The sequence below is a fragment of the Dasypus novemcinctus genome, chromosome 19 (assembly GCF_030445035.2).
Source record: "Dasypus novemcinctus isolate mDasNov1 chromosome 19, mDasNov1.1.hap2, whole genome shotgun sequence".
Lineage (NCBI taxonomy): Eukaryota > Metazoa > Chordata > Mammalia > Cingulata > Dasypodidae > Dasypus > Dasypus novemcinctus.
In genome coordinates this window covers 52,559,899-52,583,603 of record NC_080691.1, presented here as the reverse complement: position 1 = coordinate 52,583,603, position 23,705 = coordinate 52,559,899, and the positions used below count along the sequence as shown (strand labels likewise).

The 23,705-nt window shown below is 52.4% G+C and overlaps 1 protein-coding gene across 8 annotated transcripts in view; it reads left to right on the top strand.

The window, feature by feature from the left end:
• ARVCF (ARVCF delta catenin family member) overlaps positions 1 to 23,705 on the top strand; it is a 66,233-nt gene that overhangs the window by 25,558 nt on the left and 16,970 nt on the right. For 7 of the 8 annotated variants that reach the window (XM_071209933.1, XM_071209932.1, XM_058281838.2 and 4 more), the window contains one exon: positions 21,280 to 21,507. In XM_071209933.1, coding sequence (XP_071066034.1) covers positions 21,280 to 21,507 — 228 coding nt within the window. The remainder of the gene's footprint in view (positions 1 to 21,279; positions 21,508 to 23,705) is intronic. The other variant, XM_058281840.2, reaches the window with a different exon arrangement.

The window sequence follows — 23,705 nt, the reverse complement described above, 5'->3', positions numbered from 1 at the left end:
ATTCTGCATTCCATCTAAAGTGTACATTCAGTGGCTTTTGGTATAGTCACATAGCTGTGCATTAATCATTGCAATCAATATTAGAGCATTTTCATTACTCCAACAAGAAAACCCCCTACCTCATAGTAGTCACCTCTCAATCCCTCTATCTCTGCCCTGCCATACTTAGCTGCTAATCTAATTCCATCTCTATAAGTTTATTTATATTTACATTTTGTCTAGATGGAGTCAAACCATATGTAGTACTTTTGCTTTAGGTGTATCTTTGCCCAAATACCACCCTATCATTAACATCTTGTGTTATTAATGTACGTTCTGATTCATGGAAAAAATTCTTAATCTGTACTATTAACCTCACTGCTTGTCCATAAAAGAATTCACTATGCTACACAGTCCCATGTTTCATACTTTAGCTTTCTTTCTAGTGACATGCACGACCTTAAACTTCCCCTTTCAACCATTATCATACCCATGTTAGCACTGCTAATTATAATCACTGTAATATGCTCTCATCACCTCTATCCATTTCCAAACTTTTACAATTAACCTTATTACAATTCTGCACAAATTAAGCCTCAGTTCCCAATTCTCTATCCTCATTCTATCTTTTGGTAACAAGTCTTCTAGTTATTCATTCCATGACTTTGCTCATTCTCTTTGTTCATAGTAGTGAGATGATACAATATTTGTCCTTTTGTGTCTAGCTTGCTTTACTCAACATAATGTCCTCAAGGTTCATCTGTATTGTCATATGCATCATGATTTCGTTTCTTCTTACACCTGTATATAACACAATTTTTAAAAACATTTGTCAGTTGATGGGCACCTGGGTTGTTTCCATCTTTCAGCAATCGTGAATAATGCTGCTGTAAACATCAGTGTGCAAATGTCTGTTCATTGTCACTGCTATCAGTCCTTCTCGGTACATAACTAGTAGTGGGATTGCTGGATCATATGGCAGATCTGTATTTAACTTCCTGAGGAGCCACCAGTCACCCACAGAGGCTGCACCATTCTACAACTCCACCAACAGTGTTCTGAATTTTCCACATCCTCTCCAACACTTGTAGTGTTCCACTTTTTTAATAGCAGCCATTCTAGTAGCTGTGAAATGATATCTCACATAGTTTTTATTTGCATTTCCCTAATAGCTAGTGATGCTGAACATTTTTTTCATGTTTTTATTGTCATTTGTATTCTTTGGAAAAAATGCCTATTCAAGTCTTTTGCCCATTTTTTAAATGGGGTCATTTGTCTTTTTATCATGGAGTTGTAAGATCTCTATATATCCTGGATATTAAACCCTTATCAAATATGTGGTTTCCAAATATTTTCTCCTATCGAGTAGGCTGCCTTTCTTCTTCTTGACAAAGTCCTCTGAAGCATAAAATATTTAATTTTGAGGTGGTCCCATTTATCTGGGTTTTTTTTCTTTCATTATTCATGCTTTGGATGCAAGGTCTAAGAAGTCACTTCCTGGGAAGCGGATTTGGCTCAACTGATAGAGCACCCACCTATCACATGGGAGGTCCAGGGTTCAAACCCAGGGCCTCCTGACCTGTGTGGTGAGCTGGCCCACGTACAGAGCTGCTGCGCACAAGGAGTGGTGTGCCATGCAGCGGTGTCCCCCATATAGGGGAGCCCCATGCACAAGGAGTGTGCCCTGCAAGGAGAGTCGCCCTGTGCGAAAAAAGCGCAGTCTTCCCAGGAGTGGCACCTCTCACACGGAGAGCTGATGCAGCAAGGTGATGCAACAAAAAGAGACACAGGTTCCCGGTACCACAGGCAAGAATGCAAGTGGACACAGAAGAACACACAGCAAATGGACACAGAGAGCAGACAGTGTTGGGGGGAGGGGAGGCGAGGAAGGGGAGAGAAATAAATAAATCTTTAAAAGAAAAAAAAAAAAAGAAGTTACTTCCTACTACCAGATCTTTTTTTTTTTTTTATATTGGTCTTTTTTTTTTTTTTGATTTTTTTTTATTGACTTTGTAATAATATTACATTAAAAATATATATGTGAGGTCCCATTCAACCCCACCCCCCACCCCCCTCTCCCCCCCCCCCAACAACACTCGTTCCCATCATCATGACACATCCATTGGATTTGGTAAGTACATCTTTGGGCACCTCTGCACCTCATAGACAATGGTTCACATCATGGCCCATACTCTCCTCCATTCCATCCAGTGGGCCCTGTGACCTACTACCAGATCTTGAAGATGCTTTCCTATATTTTCTTCCAGGAGTTTTATGGTCCTGGCTTTACTTTGATCCATTTTGAGTTAATTTTTATATAGGATGTGAGAGAGGGGTTTTTCATTCTTTTGAATATGGATATTCAGTTTTCCCAGTACCATTTGTTGAAGAGACTGTTTTATCCAGCTGAGTGGACGTGGTAGCCTTGTCAAAGACCAATTAACAGTGGTCTCTATGCCACCATCTTCTCTGTTTGGGAGGTTTTTGATTACCAATTCTCTTACTGGTCTGTCGAGGTCTTCCATTTCTTCTCAAGTCAATTTAGACAATTTGTATGTTCTAGGAATTTTTCCATTTAATCTAGATGGTCTAATTTGTTGTCATACAATTGTTCATAGTATCCTCTTACAATCCTTTTTTATTTCTGAGGGGTCAGTAGTAATGTACCTCCTTTCATTTCTGATTTCAGTTTTTTGTGTCCTCTTGTTTTTTTCCTTTGTCAGTCTAGCTAAAGTTTTGTTAATTTTATTGATCTTATTAAAGAACCAACTTTTGGTTTCATCAATTCTCTTTGTTGTTTTTCTGTTCTCTGTATCTGTTCATGTATCGCCACGCTGATCTTTATTATTCCTTCTCCCTGCTCACTTTGGGTTTGGTTTGCTCTTCTTTTTCTAGTTTCTCCAGTTGTCTGGTTAGTTTACTGGTCTGAGATCTGTTTTATTTATTAGTGTAAGCATTTATAACTATAAATTCCCATCTATGCACTGCTTTCACTGTGTCCTCTAAGTTTTGGCATGTTGTGTTTTTGTTTTCGTTTGCCTCAAGGTACTTCCTAATATCCCTTGTGGTTTCTTCTTGGACCGATTAGTTGTTTAAGAATGTAGTTTCAATTTCCACATATTTGTGAATTTTCATTTTCTTTTCCTTTGTTGATTTATAACTTCGTTCCATTGCAGTCAAGAAAGATATTTTGTATGAGCTCAGTCTTAAGTTTTTTGAGACTTGTTTTGTAACCTAACATATGATCTATCCTACAGAATGATCCATGTGCACTAAAGAAGAATGTATATTTTGCTGCTGTTGAGTGAAGTGTTCTGTATTTGTCTGTTAGGTCTAGCTGGTTTATAGTATTGATTTTCTGTCTAGATGTTCTATCCGTTATTGAAAATAGTGTACTGACATCTTCACCTATTAGTGTAGAACCATTTTTTCCCTTCAAATCTTCCAATATTTGCTCATATGTTGATATATCTTGTTGATGAATTGACTCCCTTATGAATATCTAGTGTCCTTCTTTGTTCTTTGTAACAGTTTTTGAATTAAAGTCTCTTTTATTAGCTATTAGTATAGCTGCCCTAATTCTCTTTAGAGTACTATTTGAATGGTATTTTCCCCCATCCATTCACTTTCAACCTACTTGTGTCTGAATTTAAACCATGTGTAGTTGGGTCATGCTTCTTCATCCATTCTGCCAGTCTCTTCCTTTTGACTGGGGAGTTTAATCCATTTACATTTAAATGGCAGACCTTTCTTCTGTCATTTGGCTATTTGTTTTATATAAGTCTTAAACTTTTTTTGTCCCTCAATTTTTCCATTACTGTCATTTTAAAAAATTTAGTTATCTTTTGTAGTGAACCATTTAAAGTGCCTTCTCATTTCCTTCTGGTTTTAAATTTTAGGAATTTTCTTCATGGTTAGTATAGGTCCTAAATTTAAAATTCTAAATCTATAACAATCTCATTTGCTTTGATACCAACTAAACTTTAATAACAGACACAAACTATATTCCTATATTCCTGTCCCCCCACTTCATGTTGTTCTTGTCACAAATTACAAATTTATACAGTGAGTGTCTACAACCGTAGACATATCATTACTTTTTTTCCTTCTTCCCCTCCCCCTCCACTGCCCTGCTGCTTTTGCTGTCTGTGTCCATTCACTGTGTGATCTTCTATATCTATTTCTCTTTTCATCTTCTCTTCTCATCTTTCTCCTCTAGGATACATTGGGATTCGATCCTGGGGACCTCTGATGTGGAGAGAGGTTGCCTGTCAATTGTGCCACCTCAATTCCTGGTCTCTACTATGTTTCACCTTGACTCTCCCTGTTGTCCCTCTTTTGTTGCATCATCATCTTACTGCATGACTCACTTGTATGGGCACTGGCTTACCACTCGAGCACTTGGCTTTACTCTGCAGGCACTCAGCTTGGCACACAGGCACTGGCTCACCGTGCAGGCACTGGCTCACCTCATGGGCACTCAGTGGGCACTTGGCTCACTGCACGGGCACTCAGCTTGCCAAGCAGGCACTCGGCTCAGCATACGGGCACTCACATGGGCACTCGGCTTACCATGCAGGCCCCGGCTCACCACAAAGGCATACTTTCTCTTCTTTTTTGCCAGAAGGCCCCAGGGATTTAACTCAGGTCCTCCCATATGGTAGGTAAAGGCCTTATCACTTGAGCCACATCTGCTCCCCTCATTACTGGGTTGCATTTTAGATCCTGTAAGAAATATGCATCACCTTGTGTGATCTAAGCCCCCTCTTGATATAGAGGTGGAGTGGACATCACCATCCCAGGGTCCACAGGATGGTGGAATAAAATATGGATTAGAGTGGACTTACTGATATTCTACTATAGAACTATGGTGACTAGTAATGGAAGAAATTGTAGCACTGATGTGGAGAAAGTGGCCAAGGTAGTTGCTGAGGGCAGGGAGAGGGAGGAAGAGATGGGATGTGGGGGCATTTTTGGGACTTGGAGTTGTCCTAAATGATATTGCAGGGACAGATGCTGGACTAATGTATCCTGCCATAACCCACTGAATGTACTGGGGGAGAGTATAAACTACCATGTAAACTATAATCCATGCCATGCAGCAGTGCTCCAAGATGTATTCACCAAATCCAATGAATGTGCCACGATGATTAAAGAGGTTGTTGATGTGGGAGAAGAGAGGGGGTGGGGTGTGGGGTATATGGGAACCTCTTATTTTTTTATTTTTTTATTTACCTCCCCGCCCCAGCTTGCTTGCTGTCTGTGTCCATTCACTGCGCGTTCTTCTGTGTCTGCTTGTCTCCCTTTATTGCATCATCTTGCTGTGCCAGCTCTCCGCAGACATGGGCCATCAGCTCTCTGTGGGCGCAGGCCAGCCTGCCTTCACAAGGAGGCCCCAGGATGCAAACCCAGGGCCTCCCATATGGTAGACAAGAGCCTAATCAATTGAACCACAGCCGCTTCCCTCTCATATTTTTTAATATAACATTTTCTTGTGATCTATGTATCCTCAAAAAATACACTTAAAAAAAAAAAAGTATGTAGTGGAGTTGCAAACCGAAAATATGATAGTACTAGCATTTATATTTACCCAGAGTTCTTTTTTCTTTATGCAGCCTCAAGTTACTTTCTAGCATCCTCTCCTTTCAATCTCAAAAGCGGGTCTAGAGGGTACAAACTCCCTCAGCTTTTGTTTACCTGGAATGTCTTAATCTCTCCCTCACTTTTGAAAGAGTTTTGCCAGATCTAGAATTCTTGGTTGACAGTTACTTTCCTTCAGAATTTTAAATATTTGGTACTACTGCCTTCTTGCCTCCATGATTTCTGATGAGAAACTAGCATTTACTCTTATTGAGGTACCCTTACACATGACACATTGCTTTTTTAGCACATTTCAGGTTTCTTCTTTCATTTTTTGGCATCTGACAGTTTAATTATAACAGTTTAATTATAACAGTTTAATTATAACAGTTTAATTATAACTGATCATGGCTCTGAGTTTATCCTGGTTTGCGTTTTTTTAGCTTCTTATATGTGTGTACATCTCTTTTGTAAATTTTGGAAGTTTTAAGACATTATTTCTTTGAATAGTCCCTCTACTCCTTTCTCTCTTTCTTCTCCTTCTTGGACTCCCATAATGTGTTTATTAGTATGTTGGATGGTTTCCCATAGGTCTCTTGGCTGTGTTCACTTTTCTTCATTCTTTTTTCTCTCTGCTCCTCAGACTGAATAATTTCAATTTTCTGATCTTCAGGTTCACTGTTTTTTTCCTTCTTCCAACTACATTCTCCTGTTGAGCCTCTCTAGGGAATTTTTATTATGATCTTCATCTCTACTCTAATATTTCTGTTTGGTTCCTTTTTGTAATTTCTATCTTTTAATTAAATTTCTTATTTTGTTCATATATTGTTTTCCTGATGTTCTTTAGTTCTTTGTGTTTTCCTTAAGCTCTTTGAGCATATTTAACACAATTTAAAAAATGTCTTTGTCTAGTATCCCCACAGTCAGGTTTTCTTCATTGATGGTTTCTGATGTTTTATCTTTCTCCCTTGGATGGGCCATCACTTCCTGTTTCTTTGTATGCCTTGTAATCTTTTATTGCATACTAGACATTTAATATTTTAGTGTGTTAACTCTGAAATTTATTCTCTGAGGTGTCTGCTCTTTAAGTTTGTATCCAGCTAGTGTTATGACAGAGAGTTCCTTGAATGCCTAGAGCTAACAAAAACAAACAAAGCAATAAACAAACAGAAACACCTTATACAGTCTTTGCAGATTGACTCTGTTTTGGCTAGTGTTCTTCAGAGCTTAGCTTTCCTAACAATGAAACTGAAGAACAGCCTAAGGCAAAAGTGTAGTTCCTTGCTGGTCTTTTTTGAGCATGCATCTTGTTCTAGGTGTATGCTCATGGCTTTAGGAATTCCTCTGTTTACATGGATTCAAATGCTTTGTCTTCTCCATATGATATAGTCTTCCTCCCAAACTCAGGCACTCCACTGTATGTTTAATGCCATTTATCCTTGTCCCAGGTTGCTGCTGCTTGATTTTTTCTTACATTATATTGCTCCTCATGAGCTGCTTCTGTGTGCACAGCAAGTTCTAGGATGGAGAGCCAGAGATGAGTGTCCTGGTTCAGTCCTTCTGGCTACCACCAGTCAATATAGATTGATACAGATATACATACATGCACCCCAACATGCACATAGCGGTTTCTCTGTTCCCTCCAGAACTGGGGCCAGGGACCTGTACTCAGAATGGAGGCTGTGCTATAAAGTTTTACTAGTGTTTTAAATTGGCTTTTTCTTGATTCTACACCACCCAATTACTACAGCCCTTTAACTTCTTTCAAGCCCTCTGAGAAAGATTGTTCTGTCATTTTTTGCTGTTGTTTATTCTGTAGGAGGAAAGAACCCTGGAGCATCTCATTCTGCCATTTAAAAAAAAATATTTATTTATTTATTTCTACACACACACACGCACACACACACCCCATCCCATTGTTTTGCACTTACCATCTGCTTTCTGTGTCCATTTGCTATGTGTTCTCCTGTGTCTGCTTGTCTTCTCTTTAGGGAGCACCAGGAACTGATCCTGGGACCTTCTGGAGTGGTAGAGAGGCACTCAATCTCTTGCACCACCTCAGTTCCCTGGTCTGTTACATCTCTTATTGTCTCTTCTCTGTGTCTCTTTTTGTTGTGTCACCTTGCTACGCAAGCTTTCTGTGTGGGCCAGCACTCTTGCATGGGCCAGCACTCTGCGTGCCCCAGCTCTCCACACGGGCCAGCTCGCCACATGGGCCAGGTTGCCTTCACCAGGAGGCCCTGGGAATCGAACCCTCGACCTCACCTATGGTAGATGGGAGCCCAGTTGCTTGAGCCACATCCACTTCCCATTATTCTGCCATCTTGGTGATGTCCCTCCTCCTGACACTCAGTTGGTGTGGTAGTTTAAGACTGTATGTACCCCAGAAAATCATGTCCTTAAAGCTGGCTCATTCCTGTGGGTTTGAACCTTCTGATAGATTACTTCAGTTAAGGGCCTTTCAATTAGATTACTTCATTTAGAACATGGCCCAGGCTGAGTCTTAATCCTCTTACTGGAATTCTTTAGAGATGAGATGAATTCAGACGAAGAGAGAGAAACCAGGGAAGCAGGAAGCTGAAAGCATCAAGACCCAGAGAAGGGAGAGACCAGTAGACACCACCGTGTACCTCGTCTTGTGGCATAGGAGTCTGGGATCACCAGTCGCTGGTTGGTCTTTGGGGAGAAAGCATTGCCTGATAAGGCGTTAACTTGGACATTTTTCTCAGCTTCAAAACTGTAAGCTAATAAATCCCTAGTGTAAAAGCCAACCCATTTCTGGGATATTGCATTTTGGCCAATAGCAAACTAATACAATTGGTTTGGTTTTTAGAGACTCACACTTGATCTCTTGTTGGTTGAGTTGTTTCATTGGTTTGGTTTTTATGGATTCATACCTGATCTCTCGTTAGGTTGGTTGATTAGTTGGCTTGGTTTTTAGGGCCTGATACCTGATCTCTTCCAGTTATCAGCCCATTGATCCATACATTTCCCAAGACAGTAAAGATGCTTCCATGCTGGGAGGTGACAACCAACTGATCCAGAAGATCGAAGCGGGGTTAGCAAACTCAGAGCAGCATATCCTTGTTGAAAAATCAACCCCACACCTCAGCAACTGGTATTCCCTCATGCGCACCTGGAAGGTGACTGGGAGCCTCTGCTTTGGGTGGGGCCACTCCTAGATTTGAATCCCAGTAGCACAAGCCACAGATGCCTTGGATTAGCCAGGGCTCATGACTCTGGAGCTTTTCTCATCTTTTCGTTCTTAAAGCAAAACGGTTCCTATGGATAGACAGGGGCTCTGTGATTTACCCGTGATCCCTGCCTTCCAAGGGAAAGGACAGAATCGTTACTCCAGAAATCCATAACCTTCACCATCATGACTTCTTAGGGAATTTCAAAGCTGGGTTAAGTTTTCTCTCTCTCTCTCTCTCTCTCTTTTTTTTTTTTTTTTTTTTTTTAATCCTTTTCTTTTTTTAAAAGACTTTCTTGAATTCGCTGCCTGCCTCACTCTAGGAGAGTTTTCTGCAGTGGCCCATCTGTTTCTGTGCCTGTCGTGTTTTTTCTCTAAACTTTCACGGAATCCTTAAGGATTGCTCATTTGTGTTATGGTCTGTTCTCCGCTTATTCATTCAATGCTGTCTTTAGCCTTTCGAGGACACTTGTTAGCTATTACCTTATACTTGGGTTTGCACTGAATGGTCTCGGAGGAAGGGAGTTCTCCTGAGTTCAAGGAGTCACAACATCTGCTTGGTGCTGGCACGCCACTCCCTCCAGGCTGGTGCGTGCAAGCTGAGGGCCTCTGTCCAGAGCGTCCCCACATACCACAGAGGAGTCCCGGAGGGGTCGTCAGAGTCATGGGGACCTGGCGGGAAACAGCACAGGGGCCCCGCAGACAGGTGTGAGGCTGGGGGTTGACCTGGCCTCGGAGCCTTGGTGGGAAGCAGCCCTGCCAGTGTGCGGGACCATCACGGGGTCTGCCTGTGTGGCCGAGCCTCGCCAGAAGCCCCGAAGCCTGAACCCTGGTTCAGTCCAGCCTTCCCTTCTGCATCCCCCAACCCCTGGGAAGGGCTTCCCGGGACTAGCAAGCCACCATCCACCCATTTTCCAGGTGGGGCAAGCCATCCCTGGGCCTGTGGTAAGCCGTGGAGGCATAGGGCATGCCGGCAGGGGTGTGTGTGGGTCCCTGTGGATGGTTGTGCATGGGCCTGTGCCTGCTGGTGTGTACATGTGCATGCTTGACTGGAGAACCATGTGCGTGTGTGTGCACGTGAGAATGTGCACACATGCCTGTACATGCCTGTGGGAGAGTTGTGTGCCTGTGTGTGCACATGGGTGTGTGCACATGCCTGCATGTACTTGGGTGTGTATACCTGTGTGTGCATGTGTGTGTGTACATGGGGGAGTTGTGTGCAGCTGGTGGAGTTGTCTGTGTGTGCACATGCATGCGCATGCACATATCTGGGTGCACGTGGGTGTGTGCACATGCTTTTATGCACCTGTGTGTATACCTGTGTGTGCACTTGCCTCTGTGTCACATGGATGAGTTATGTGGATGTGTGGATGTGTGTGTGCTTGCCTGTGTGTGCACGTGTATGTATGTTCATGCCTGAGCACGTGGGTGCATTTGTAGGTATACACAAGTGTGCATGTCTTGTGCTTGTGTATGTGTGACTGTGGGTGGCAGCACGTATGCAGTGAATGTGGGTGTGTGTGCATGTATATGCGTGTGTCCACATATGTGTGTGTGCCTGTGGGCATGTGTGCATGTGTGCATGTACATGCCTGTACTTGTGGATGAGTTTGAGGCCCCCAAATTGTCGGCATTCCTTTGCAATCACTCTGCTGGACACACATAGTTGATTGTAGCTCCCAGGAGGCTCTCATGGTATGCGGGTGGGGGGAGTGGGGGACCCAGACGGAACACTGCAGACTCCAAGTCTGCCCTGGGTAGGGGTGGGGTGGAGCCCCCTGCCCATCTCCATGGTGTCATTTACATATAAAAGGCTGGCTTTGCTCATTCTTGGAAGGGTGCTGGGTTCCGGACCCCGTTGCCAGGGGCAATCCCAAGCCTCAGGGGGTGGGGGTGGCAGAGCGGGAAGCAGCTGGCAAGCCAGAGAGTCAGCCAGCTTGGCATCCAGCTCAGGTTCTGGAGGGCACAGGGCATTCCCAGGGGCCCTGGCAGAGCCAGAGCTGGCCAGAGGCTCTCCCCTTGGACTACACAGGGCCCCGGGGCAAGGGCAGACCAGAGGGGACCTGGCCTCCTGATGGCCATGGGCCAAGAGAGAGGATGGGCTCCAGTTCCTGGCTGGGTCATCGTCCTTGTCCCGCTGGCCCCTCCCCTGCTAAGCTGGGCCGGGAGAAGGGCCGTTGCTCTGAGCGATGAATGGTAGTCCCTGCCTTCTTTCCCGTTTGCCTCTTGGAGCCATTTCCTGGTGTCCATGGCAGGGAGGCTGGCATGGCCTCCTCACTCTCGAGGTGATGGGCAGGCTTCCTGGGAGATCTAGGTTTGCACCCATGTTTCCTCCACATGCTTCTTGGGCTGAAGCTGCCCACCTTTCTAGCTTGGCCTCTCCTGAATGTCATTGCATCCAGGAGCCCCTCGGCTCCTCTGGCCTACCAGGCCCTCTTATATAGCCCTCCCTCCATAGTCAGCCAGGGCTCCCGCTCTCTTGCCCATCTCCCACATCCAATCTACCTGTAACCAGATGTCCTGGCTCCAGCCCCAGCCACCACCTCCGCCTTGTCCCCAGCCCCAGCTGCCTGCCTCTGCCCAGTACAGACCCTTGAGCAGGATGATGTCACCCTCCATGCCCATCCCTCCCCAAAATCTGTCATATCTCTCGGAGCTGTGCTTGCTGCTTATTTAGCCCACCCTCTACCCCAGGTGTGGACGGGCACTCTGGGGTGGGACCCGGTTGGAGCCTCACAGCTTGGGAACCCCATACCCAGCAGGGGCTAGCACCCAGTAGATGCTTAGATATCCCTTGATGAAGGAACAAGTGACAAATTTCCCCTCCTCCTGCCAAGTCCCCGTGCCCCGCGGCTGCCCGGCATCCCTTCCCTGGGGATCGGAAGGCCCGAGGCTGGGGGCCTCCCCTGGGCCTTGCTACCCCATCCCACCAAGCCGGCGCTGGCCTCGGGCCTCACCCTGTCTGCTGACCGAGCCGGGTATTGCTGACGAATGGGTCCCCGGACACAGCCCATGTTCCCGGGCAGCGTCAGCAGATTCCACGAATGCTGCTGGGGGCGCCAGGCTGGGGCGGGGGGCGGGGGCGGGGGCCGGGGCTGCTGCTGGCTGACTCCGGGGGCCCCACGACCAGGAGCTGATGGATCTGCCCACAGAGGACGGATCTCTCCAGGGGACAGTGCTGCCTCGTGCTGCTGGCTGGGCTTCTGACCCCCCACCTCCGGCTTAGTTAGCAAAGCAGCAGTGGGTCAGACTGAGGTTGGTGGGGAGGGCTGCACGGGCAAGGAGCCCAGGCCACCGAGGCGGCTGCCAAATGCCTGGTCAGCAGTGGCCGGGGGGGGGGGGGGTGGCGGGTAGGGGCCCGTGAGCCAGGACAGGGGTGAGAGGGGGCTTCGTGGCCCTGTGGCTGGGCCAGACCCTGCCTGGGACCACCTCTAGGGCTGGGGCTGGTGAGGGGTGCAGCCTGGGAGATGGCAGTGACCCCAGCTGCCTCAGTCTCCCTGCTGTGGGCAGGCTGAGCCCCCTGGGCTGGTCCCTGTCACCGTGCTGCCTGAGACCCACATTGCCTTCTAGGCCACGACCCCCTGTCCCTGGTCTTGTCTCTCCCGGGCTTGTGGCTGCATCAAGGCTGCCCCGGGAATGGCCTGAGAGGGTGTCCTGGCCGCCCCGGGCAGGCAGGCAGAGGTGGGTCCCTCTTACCGCAGGGTTCAGACACCGGGCACCAATTCCTGGTCAGGCCCAGCTCGGGACCTCCCCCCACTGACTCCCTTGCCTCGGTGGCCCCCACCCACCGAGGACTTCCTGCCCTCCATGTCCTTGGGAGTGTCCAGGTCAGGTGGGTCTTTCCCTTCTCAGAATGATGGGGGAGACCGTGGAAATTCCTCCCCGAAACCGCCCCAACGGAATGAGGCGGAGCATTCTCCCCCCAGGCCGGCTAGGCATGCAGGGCCTGCCCCCGGGGTCCGGCCTCTGGCCTGAGGAAGGCAACAGCTCTCCAGGGGAGAGCCGGGACAGCTGGCCCTGGGTCCCCGTCCCACCCACCAGGCGCTCCCTCCCGGTGTCTTTGGCTCTGTGACCCGGGGTGGGGGGAGGGGCTGGACCTGGGGGGCCTGCCTCGGCCCCCAGGGGCTTATTGGTCACAGGCTCCCAGGGGCTGCACCCCCACAGCCCCTCAAAGGAACTTTGTGTCGCCACAAAGAGGCTCTGTCCGTCCTGGAGAAGCCTGGGGGTTGCTATGGGGACGGAGGGGCGCAAGAAGAAGGGGGTCCCTGGTGGGGTGGGGGCAGGGGCATTCCAGGCCGAGGGCAGTGGGCACACAGGCAGCGGCTGCCCGCGCCCCAGCCTGTCTGGACAGCTGTCCCCCACCTGTGCCTTGTGGGGGCCCCTCGGCTCCTTGTTTGGATCTGGGTCCCCAGACCCTCATGGATTGGGTCCCCACCTGGTTGTGAGCCTCAGTCCCCCTGGGAATGCCTCGGTCCCCGTGCCCATCCCCAAGCACAGGTGGGGGGCGAGGGATTGGCTCGGCACCTCATCACCGCTCCCCACCCTGCTCCCATTCTCCCTGAGATAGGGGGTCTGAGCGGGACTTGACGGGCGGGGGCCAGGCAAGTGTGCTTAAGGCCGGGTGTCTGGGGTAAAGGGGGCGATGGAGACCAAAGGCCCCCCACTCTTCAGTGGACATCTCGGGAGCGTGGACGCCCATTATCTCCCCACCCCACACCTGGCCCTAGGTGGGTGGACTTGGGAAGAGGCAGGCAGAGATGTGCCCGGCCAGTGCCCCCTCACAGCCTTCCCCTGCTAGAGCCCCCTACCCCCTTAGTCCTCAGCCTTTGGGCCCACCTTGGCATCCTCGGGGCATCGCCTCTGGGGCCACAGTTGCAGGCTGGGTGGGGTGCAGGAGGCGCGCAGGATGGTGAGGGGGCTGGGCCTGGGGGATGTGCCTCCCCAGTGGCGTACCCCTCACTTGGCAAAGGGGCGAGGAGCCATCGCGGGTCTCCTCGACTCTCTAGTCGAGACCCAGGACGGGGCTCCCTTGTGGCTCGGGCCTCCTACCAAGGAGGGGGCAGCTGCTGCGACGTTTCCTTGCTGTCCGCCCGCCAGAACGAGGTCTGCTTCTGCCAGGCCTGGCTGCAGGCATCTGGCGTGTTTGTCTCTGACACTCCCCAGCCCCCTAGTTCCCCGGTCCCCAGGCTCTCAGCCTCACAGACCTCAGGCTCCCAGTTCCTCCAGGCCCCCCTTAGGGCAGGGGGGCATCCCTTGGCAAACCCCCCACCGTACCTAGGAGCTGTGTGGTTCGCAGGGACCCACTGGGTGTCCGAGGGCACAGCCCGGAGCTAGGAGGTCACTGAGCCGCCGTCCTCGCCCTCCCCTGTTCCGTCCTCTGCAAGAAAAATCTAATTTCCAGGGTAAATCGGATCACGCCCTGAGGCTCTCGCTGCCTCCCTGAAGACGGCAGGCAATGCCTTGGGCCCACGGGGCAGCTTTGGTCCCCGCCCCGATGCTGCCTGCAGTTCTCTCTGGGCTCCGGTGACTGCGGCAGCTCATCCTCGCAGTGGGCAGAGACCCTGAGCCCTCCCCCCGAGCTCCCCTGCCACCCCGGTTGTATTTCCTTCCCATCTTCTTTCTGTGCATGGGCGCGCGGGTGTGCGGGACCATTGCCAGGCGTATCCTCTTAGATCCTGTGCAGACTGTGACCCTCGTTCGTGTCCTTTCCCCGCCTGGGATCGGGGCTTCTTGAATTCTTCTTCAGGAGATCACTTGTTTTGCTGGACGTTCCAAATATCTGCCATTTGTCTGTGGTCTTTTGAGTTTCTTTCTGGCTTTTTTCCATGGTCTTTTATTGTGGAAAACTCCACTAACACAAAAGTAGGGGAAAGGAAAGAGAATAGGATGATGAGTCCCCAGGAATCCATCCCCGACTTCCCCAAAATCAAGGCCAGTCCCGTAGAGCTGTCCCTGTCATTTCATCTGAAGCACTGCATGTGTCTTTGGAATGGCAAGTCACTTTAAAAAAAAAAACAACAGCAAAAAGCACAACCGCAATATGTGGCTTTTTTGTTTATTTTTTCTATTTTTTATGTACGGAAATGTTTACTTCTTTTTTTTTTCTTTCAAGATACATAGATCACACGAACCAGAGATGTTTACTTCTTACAAAGCCACAATGGTCTGTCTCTTGTTGGCGGTTTCTCCCACTGCCTCCCCAGCCCAGGCACCCCGGTCCCGGCAATGGCCGTGAGTTCCTCCGTGGTCCCTGCTGGACCGGCCTGTTCAGGTCCCTCTGCCTCCAGCACAATGGACGCGGACACCTCCTCCCCCACCGCCGCACGAGCCACGCACCCCAGGCCCCCTGTCGACCCCACCCTGGCCCTGGAAGAGCGGCCATCCCCGACGCTTTGGGCTCCATCAGACTGCCAGGAGGGGTGACGGGGTAAAAGGGGGGTATGGCTCAGGACCCCGATGAAGCCCGTGGGCAGGCAGAGGAAGCAGGTCTCTGGGGCAGCACCGAGGGCAGGAGACAGAGGCAGCTCCCCTGATGCCCTCCCAGCAACCGTCCTGGAACAGGGTGGGCTCTCAGGCTGCCAAGACCAGGCTCAGCTTCTGCTGGAATGGGGTGCAGAGGCGAAGGGTGCGGAGGAGTGGGGGAGGCCCGGGTGGTGGCCAGTTCCCCTCCCCCTCCACACAGGGGACCGGGCCGTGCTCCCTGCCCTCCGACTGTGGCCAGAGAGGGGTCAAGCCTGGAGCCCAGCCTCCCGCCTGCATCAGCTGCTGGCCTGACCCCGAGGAAATGCTTCTAATGCTTCAACCCAGATTGGACTCAGGCCCCATAATTTGATTTTCCGGAGCAGGGGTTTGGCACGGTCTCCCTCGGAAGAGGAATGTCTGGGCCGGCAAGAAGACGTCAAATGTCGGTTTGGGTTTCAGGGGAGGGATGCGGCTTCTCTCCCCACCCCCACGTTCCTCTGTCAGTGCCTTTCCTGATTGAGGGGTGAGCCACAGTTCTGATCCAGAGGACTTGGGGGCTGGGCCTTCCTCCTCCTCCCAGTAGAGTGTTTCGGAGCCTTGCTCTTGCTCACATGCCCACCCCACACCCACTCACCCACCCACCCATCTGTCCATCCATCTCCTCTTCTATTCACACATCCTTTCATCCAACTCTCCACTCATTCATTCGCCCATTTCTCCAGTCAGCCAGCCTCCTACCCTCCTATCCACCTATCCTTCCATCCATCCATCCACCCATCTTCTTATTTATTCATCCTCAAATCCAGCTACCCACCCTGTCCATCCACCCACCTACCCATCCAACTAAGCACCACCAACCCATCCATCTACCTTCCTCCCATCCACCCAGCCATCTATCCTTCCATACCCCAACTATCCACTCATCCATTTGCCTACCCACCCATCTGTCCACCTTGTCCCCATCCATCTATCCATCCAAACCCCCAACCATCCATCCTCCCATCCATCCATCCATCCATCCCCCAAATCATCCATCTTCCCAACTATCTCCTCTACCCCTCCATCCATCCTTACCCCTTCCCCAGAAGCACCCACTCACCCATCCTCTAATATAACCATCTACTCACCCTCCCATCCACATACCCATTCACTCATTAATGCATTCCTCCCATTTCTCCATGCATCCATCAATCATCCATCCATCCATTCACCTACCCATCTGTCTACCCTTTTAACCTTCCATCCATCCATCCACACATCTACCTGTCCATCCATCCATCCACCTGTCTGTCCACCTGCCTACTACCCTGCCATCCCACCCTCCCCCCTCTCCCATCCTCCTGTCAGTGCTGCATGGCCTCAGGCAGCTTGCTTCACCTCCTGTGCTTCTCTCCTCGTGCCCACTTACCTAAAAGGGCTCTAAGTGAGTGGGCAGGAGCTCTTGGCCCCACAGGAGCATAAGCAGGGTTGACTGTTGCTGCGACTGGGTTATCATTTGTCTTTCAGGTTTTTTTTCCCCCAGGATTTAATCCCATCCCCATCCCTCTCAGCCCCTCTCCCAGCTTCTGGGGTCATGTTTTCTGGCCTGGATGCTGGTGTGATGATATGGTCTTGGGGTAGGGTCACTCCTGGGTTGCCCAGGCTTGGACAGGTCTTTCCCAGGTCAACTGCCCCAACACTACCCTGGGACAGGACAGGCTATCTATGGACAGCGTGTTTGAAAAAATGAGGCAACCCACTCCCAACCCTCACCTTCAGGCTTCGGATTTCTCTTGACATTAGGGAGTCTTCCTCACCCCTCTCCCAGGCATACTGGTTTAGGATTAGTTTTGCTTGGGAGCAACAAAAAAATTCTAGGTAAACAAGAGAGAAGTTTATTTCTCCCTACCCTCAGGAAGTCCAGTGATATGTTCAGGGGCTGGGCTAGTGCTCCAGAGGGTCAGGCTAGGCCCACCCTCCTTCCATTTTGTTATTTTGTGATGCACAGCTATGCTTTCAAGTTTTCCTCATGCTCTAGCACAGCTGTCTGAACTCCAGCCATTACATCTGCATTCCAGCCAGTGGAAAGGAGGACGGGCAGCCAAAAGGCACCCCCTTTCCCTTTAGGACACTTCCTGCTTATTCCATCCAGCCCAAGAGTGTACATATACCCCTCTTTCTTATACCCCATTTGATAGAACTTTGTCTTGTGATTACCCCAGCTGTCAGGGAGGCTGAAAAATGGGGTCTTTCTTCTGAGCAGTGATGAGGTCAACACCAGGGACCCTGTTACCTTGCAGAGAGGCGAAAAGGATGAGTTGGGGACAGTGTTAGGCTCTGTCCCCACCCCAGCTTCTGTGGAAATTGAACCGAAGACCAAAATCAGGTAATTAACTACTAAAATGGAGTATGGTTTGATCTGGCCTGTCCCCGGCTAAGACACCTGGGACCCAGGAGGCCAAGCACTGTCTCCTCATCTGTCAAGGCTGGCGAGTCTATATGAAACTACTTGCTTCCCCCAGAAAAGATCTTTCATCCCGTTTTGCTGCTAAATCGATTCCAGGGGCACGTGTGCTGGGGCCTGGGGCTTGGGGGAACAGGTTCCTGAGGGGTCTGCCTGCTGTCACACTCCCCCTCGCCTGCCCCCCAAGGCCTCCTGTGGCGGAGAAGACATGTCGTGCACCTAGCCCACAGGAAAATGCCTCGGAAGTCTTGTAACTGGCCCTCAAAATTGAGCCACATTTTGCAGGCCCCGCAAGGCGTGTTTATTGTTTGGGTACAGAAGTAGCGTTCGAGTTGCCATGAGAAAAAGCCGCCCTCTGGGATGGCCAGCCACATGTGCTCGTGCCCTAGGAGGCCACTGCTGCTGGGGAGTGGGCCTGGGTCTCACCTGGCCTCCCGTGTGCCCCCTGCCCCCCAGGCTGCTCTCAAAGCTGCAGCCTGTGAGTGAGCTCAGCGTCCCCACCTCAGGGGCAGATGGGGGTGGGACACGCCCTTGGGCTGGGCCCAAGTCTCAGGGGTCTCTGGCCCTCCTGTGAGCTGCGGGCCGAACTGGCCCATGTTTGGGGGAAACCGCTGCAGGAGACACACAGTCTTTCAGTTCCAAATGAGAAGGTCAGTGTGGGAGTTTGGCCACCGCCTCTTTATTGACTCAGAATTCCGGGCCCTTGCCAGAGTGTTTCCCCCCACCTTTGGACACACCTGAAGGGGTGCTGAGAGGGGCTCAGAGCAGGGAAGGTGGAGGCTGGGGGCTCCCAAGCCCCTGCTGTGACTGGGTCTGCAACCCGGGCTGGGCCTCCCTAGGAGCAGGGCATGGTGCTTATACTGGAGGTCAGACAAGAACCTATGATTCTGCACCAGGTGGGAAGGAGACCCTGGGGCCCCAGTCATGGCCTCACATTCACGGCCTCCACCCCATCCCCCGTGCCGGGCAGCCCCCCAGGATGCTCACATCTTGGTGCCAGGGCTCCTGGCAGTGGGGGTGGGTGGCTGATGAGACCCACTGAGGTCTGGGGTGGGCCAGGGTGGGCCAAGGTGGGTCTGGGTGCCTGGCTCTGCCTTCTGGCTGTCCACCCACTGGGGCCCTCCACTCCCATCCTGGACCACCCACCTGCTGTCTTCCCCACGTGCCCGGAGCCACGTTTCCACCTTTACGGATGCATCTGGGACCCAAGATGGCTGTGTGTCCCCCGCCTTCTCTGGACACTCCTTCTCTGTCCATCCCTTCATCCCAGGCCACCCAGAGGCCCCATCTAGAACAAACCACCACCCCACCCCACCCCGGTGGTGGCATTTCCATTCTACCCGGAGGAGTTGGGTTCAAATCCAGTCCTGTGGGTGTAGACTTATTGTAGGTGGGACCTTTTGATAAGATCACTGAAGTTAAGGGCCTTTGATTAGATTCCTTCCGTCAGGCATGACCCAGGGTAGGTCTTGATCCTCTCACTGGAATGATATAAATGGGATGAATTCAGAGAGAAAAGAGAGTAAAGACCCAGGAGCTCTGAGAAGAAAACCACAGAAGCTGAGAGAGAAAACCAAGAGAGCAAGAAACTCAAAGCACTGGAACCTGGGAAAGAGAAAGCCACGAAAGAGCAGCCAGAGATGGAAAGCAATGGAGCACGGAGGAGAAGGCAGAGACGGGCAGACGCTGCCTTTGTGTCCTGCCATGTGTCAAGAGCCCAGGATTACTAGTAGCCGTGTCCTTGGGGAAGAGAGTTTCGCCTGATGCCTTGATTTGGGTATTTTTCTCAGCCTCGGAATTATGAGCTTATAAATTAATAAATCCCCACTGGGGGAAGTGGATGTGGCTCAAGTGATTCAGCTCCCATCTTCCATATGGGAGGACCCAGGTTCAATTCCCGGGGCCTCCTGGTGAAGGCATGCCTGCATGGTGAGTGGTGCAGCAGAATGATGACACAACAAAAGAGAGATGCAGGGGAGCATCGAGGTGAGACACAACAGAAACCAGGAACTCAAGTGGCACAAGTGACAGGGAACCTCTCTCCACATCAGAAGTCTCCAGGAGCGAACCCTAGTGAAGCCTAGAGGAGAAAAGGAGAAGAGAAGACAAAAAGAAAGAGACACAGAAGATCACTGCGAATGGACATTGCAAAACAGCAGGGTCAGGGGGAGGGTGGTGAGGAAAAAAAATCCCCATTGTAAAAGTCAGCCCATTCATTTCTGGTATATTAGCCTTGGCAGCTTTCAGCAAACTAAAACACTGGAGCCTACGTCAACTTCTTGCCCTCCTCACTGGGCCTCGGTTTCCCCAGCTATCACAGTGGGGCCAGACTGTGCTGCCCTATAACCTCCGAGGCGCCCCCAGCCCCTGGAACAGCACTGACTGTCCCTCTCTGGAGGGACCTCTGTCCTTGCTGCCAGCTCTGGGGGCTCGCCCATTATATGTCTTCATGCCACGCAGGGCACCACCTTCTCTGCAGCTCGGCAGACTGCTGAGGGCAAAGGGTCCGGCAGTTTGGCCACCGTGAGCTGGACTGGGAGGAGGCCCCAAGCAGCACCAGGCACAGTGCCGCACAGAGCGCACCCAGCCGGGTGGCCCCCACGACCCCCGCCCGCCCACCGTCAGGCCGGGGAGTCCACGGCACTAATTAGTGTTTCTTGGCTCCAAGCTCTGCATACTTGGGTCCTGCTTCTCGTTGCCCGTGAAAAACAAACACGCTGGGTGGACAGGGAGCAAGCGGGAGAGGAAAAGTGCTGGCACGTCGCTGCAGCTGCCAGTCCCCATCACCCGCTCCCCTGGGCTCCGGAGGCTGCAGGGGCAGGGCAGGGAGGGTGACTGCGGGGGGACCTGACCCTTGCCGGGGCCTCCAGCTCCTTGGCTGCCCGTGCGTTGTGTCTGCTCAGGCCACCCTGCCCAGGGGCCACTTCCAGGGACAGGTTTACGCTAAGCCCCGTGTGGCCCAGCTGCAGTGTCCACTGGGCCTTTAGGTGGGTTTTCACTTGGCCACGTGGAGCAGACGCCACACTCGCTCCGTGGCCAGTGTGGCCACGAGGGGAGGCCAGACGGCAGGTGTGCAGGCCGGTGTGGCCGGGAGCTCTGAGGCCGTGGTCAGCCTGTGCCTGCGCCAGTGTCCTGAGCTCTCAGCCCACCCAGCTGCACTCTCAGGCTTCAGCATCTGTCCCTGGGAGATGGGCCTGGGGGTGTGGCACCATGAGACTGGGGTAAGCTGGCATGTGCTACAGGCAGCAGAGGGCCTGGGAGCTTGTGAATTCGTGGGCTCACAGGCTCTCCCAGCCCTTCCCAATGGGTTCCCAGACTCCCTGGGTCAATGGCCATGTGGCTCTGCCCTCCCTTCCCAGAGGCTCCAGACGCCAGGCGCCCTGGGTCCATGCTATCACTGGGGCTGGCAGGAAGCCAGGGAGTCCACACCCCACAGGGAACGAGCCAGGGCTTCCGGTCAGCCTAGATGCATGGCTTTTAAATTAGAATTTAATCAACGCAGCTTCTCTCCGGAGAGCAGGACCCTTGGATCCTGGCAGTGGGTGTCTGTTCCGGGGGTAGGGGCAGATAGGGTCCTCGCCATGGCCCTGCTCCCCCTGACCTCGCTTTGTTTTGCCTGCAGCAGGAGGGCAACCCGAGCATGGAGGACTGCGACGTGCACTCTGCAGCCAGCATCCTGGCCTCGGTGAAGGAGCAGGAGGCGCGCTTCGAGCGGCTGACGCGGGCACTGGAGCAGGAGCGGCGCCACGTTGCGCTGCAGTTGGAGCGGGCCCAGCAGCCCAGCGTAGGCAGTGGTGGCGTAGGCAGCGGGCAGCCCCTGCCAATGGCCTGGCAACAACTGGTCCTGCAGGTAACACCCCAGCAACTTGGGAAGAGTGAAAACGGGCAAGTGGGAAAACAATCAAGGGGCCCTGGTGGACCACTAGCCAGCATGCAGTGGCTGATTTCAAGACCTGCTGGGGAGGCGAGGAAAGTTGGATCCCAAGGGGGCTGCAGTCCTGTCAAGGTGGACGGGGTTGCATGGGTGGGCACCCGCCCTCCCAAGAGCACCCTTTCCATGAGTGAGCCCCAGCTGGCTGGACAGGGTCTGCTCTAGGCAGCTCAGTATTCAGTTTGAGGAAATAGCTTTTTCCCTGCCCTGGAGTCTCCCTGTCAAGTGGTCTTTGATGCATTGTGGGAAGCCCCAGGGAAGGCTTGGGCAGGCCCTAGGTCCTGCCTGCAGCTCAGAGAGCGACCTGGGAACCTCTGTTTTCTCACTGGCCACTGCCTCCAGACCAGGCTCAGGGCCCTGGTTGTCTAAGAGGCATGGAGCCCCATCTGTTCCTGGCCAGGCCCTCAGAGCTCTTAAGTTTGGGGGAGTGGCACACCCAGTAGTCAACACCTAAACCCCACCCACCACCCCGAGGCCTCAGCTGCAGATGGGAGCCTGGCGTTTGGGGTGACTGTTACCGAGATTGGGGACAGAGGGTAGTCAGGGCAGGAGTGTCCCAGGAGCTGGCAGAAGGGGAGGGTCCCCTGCTGGCCTCCTGCTGCTGTCCCTTCCTCTCCACCCATCTTGGGGGCCTAGGCCTGCTCCACCTACCCAGCTCCTCACGGAGTGGTCCGAATTGCCCCCAGCAGGCTCTCAATTTCCCCAACTCTGCTCCCTGGGTGGCAGGTAGCAGCGTTGCATCCCTATTCCCCAAGCCTGGCCCCTGGCCTTACTCCCAGGTTGCATGCTACCACCTGCGTGTATAGGCCCCTGCTCTAGCCCGGCTGGTCCCTGGTGCTGGGAAAACGGACAGGCTGCTGATCAGCCCTGCCAGGCCTGGCCCAAACATGCTGGAGGCAGCCTGGGCCCTTTGTGGCCGGAGCCCAGTGGGCTAGCCTGGGTTCAGCCGGGGGTGGGCGGCTCAGCGGCAGCAGCTTCATTGGGGGGGTGACGGCTAGAGATGCCAGTGACCCCTTCCCAAGCCTCAGTGGATGAATGATGGTTCTCATGTCCACCCACACTATATCTGTGAGGTATGCACAGTCCAGCATGGCACGTGTTGGGGCTGAACGAATATCCATTCCCTCCTGCAATGCCAGTCTCCACAGGGCCCTGTCGGCAGCCCCAACCACTGGGGCAGTGCTCTGTCCCCAGCCCCAGCGTGCTGGGCAGCCTCGGGAGGCGCCGCACAGCTCATCCACGGGAGGCTGGGGTTCAGGCCAAGGTGGATCTAGCACCCCCAAACTTGGGGTGGGGGAGGGGGACCAGCCCAGCTGGGTCGTCTGGGGACAGTGGTGGCCAGTGATCCCGGGGCCTCAACTCAGGCGCCAGCTGCTTCGTCCCACCCTCTCCAGCCAGAACTGGCTCCAGCCCCTCAGAGAGGCCATGTGGGAGGGTGGGTGGCACCCACAGCAGGGGCTTGACCCCCCTGGCCAGGAAGATGTTCCCATAGCTGGGCGCTGCCCAGGATTTCTGAGGGCGGCCAGACTGCACAACCTCGGGTCACTGTCCCTCCCTGCTGGCTCTCCTCTCTCCACTCACCCTTGGGGTTTTTTTTGGCTCTTGGGAGGAAACAGTTTTCTCAGGCTGGATTGGGGTGAGTGTGTGGACTGGCCGGACTAATGGGGACACAGGCAGGGAGGTCCTAGGTACACCTCAGCAGAAGGTGCCAGGAACTGAGTCTTAAGGTTAGAGCCTGGGGTTTGAGAAGCTCTGGGACTGGGGGGTCAAGGCTGGGGAGCCAGGGGCAGGGGTTGCTATTGACGGAGATGGGGGCCATCAGGGGCACTAGCTGCGGGTGACATTTAGGAGGAACAATTTAGGCATCAGGGTCTCCTTCCCTCGGGGCAGGGGTCCGGTTGTCCTGCTCCCTGCCCCAGGGGGTGACACGTGGGGCTGCCAGGGACAGAAGAGACCAGGAGCCAGCAGTCAGGGTGACTCAGCCCTGTGCAAGTGGGGAAATTGAGGCTCACAGGGCCCATGGTGGGCACCTAGAGTGCCTGAGCCCACTGGCTGTGCAGGCTGTGTGCATGGCAAGTTGAGGGGGTGGGTGGCAGCCCCAGTGGAGGCTTGGTTTA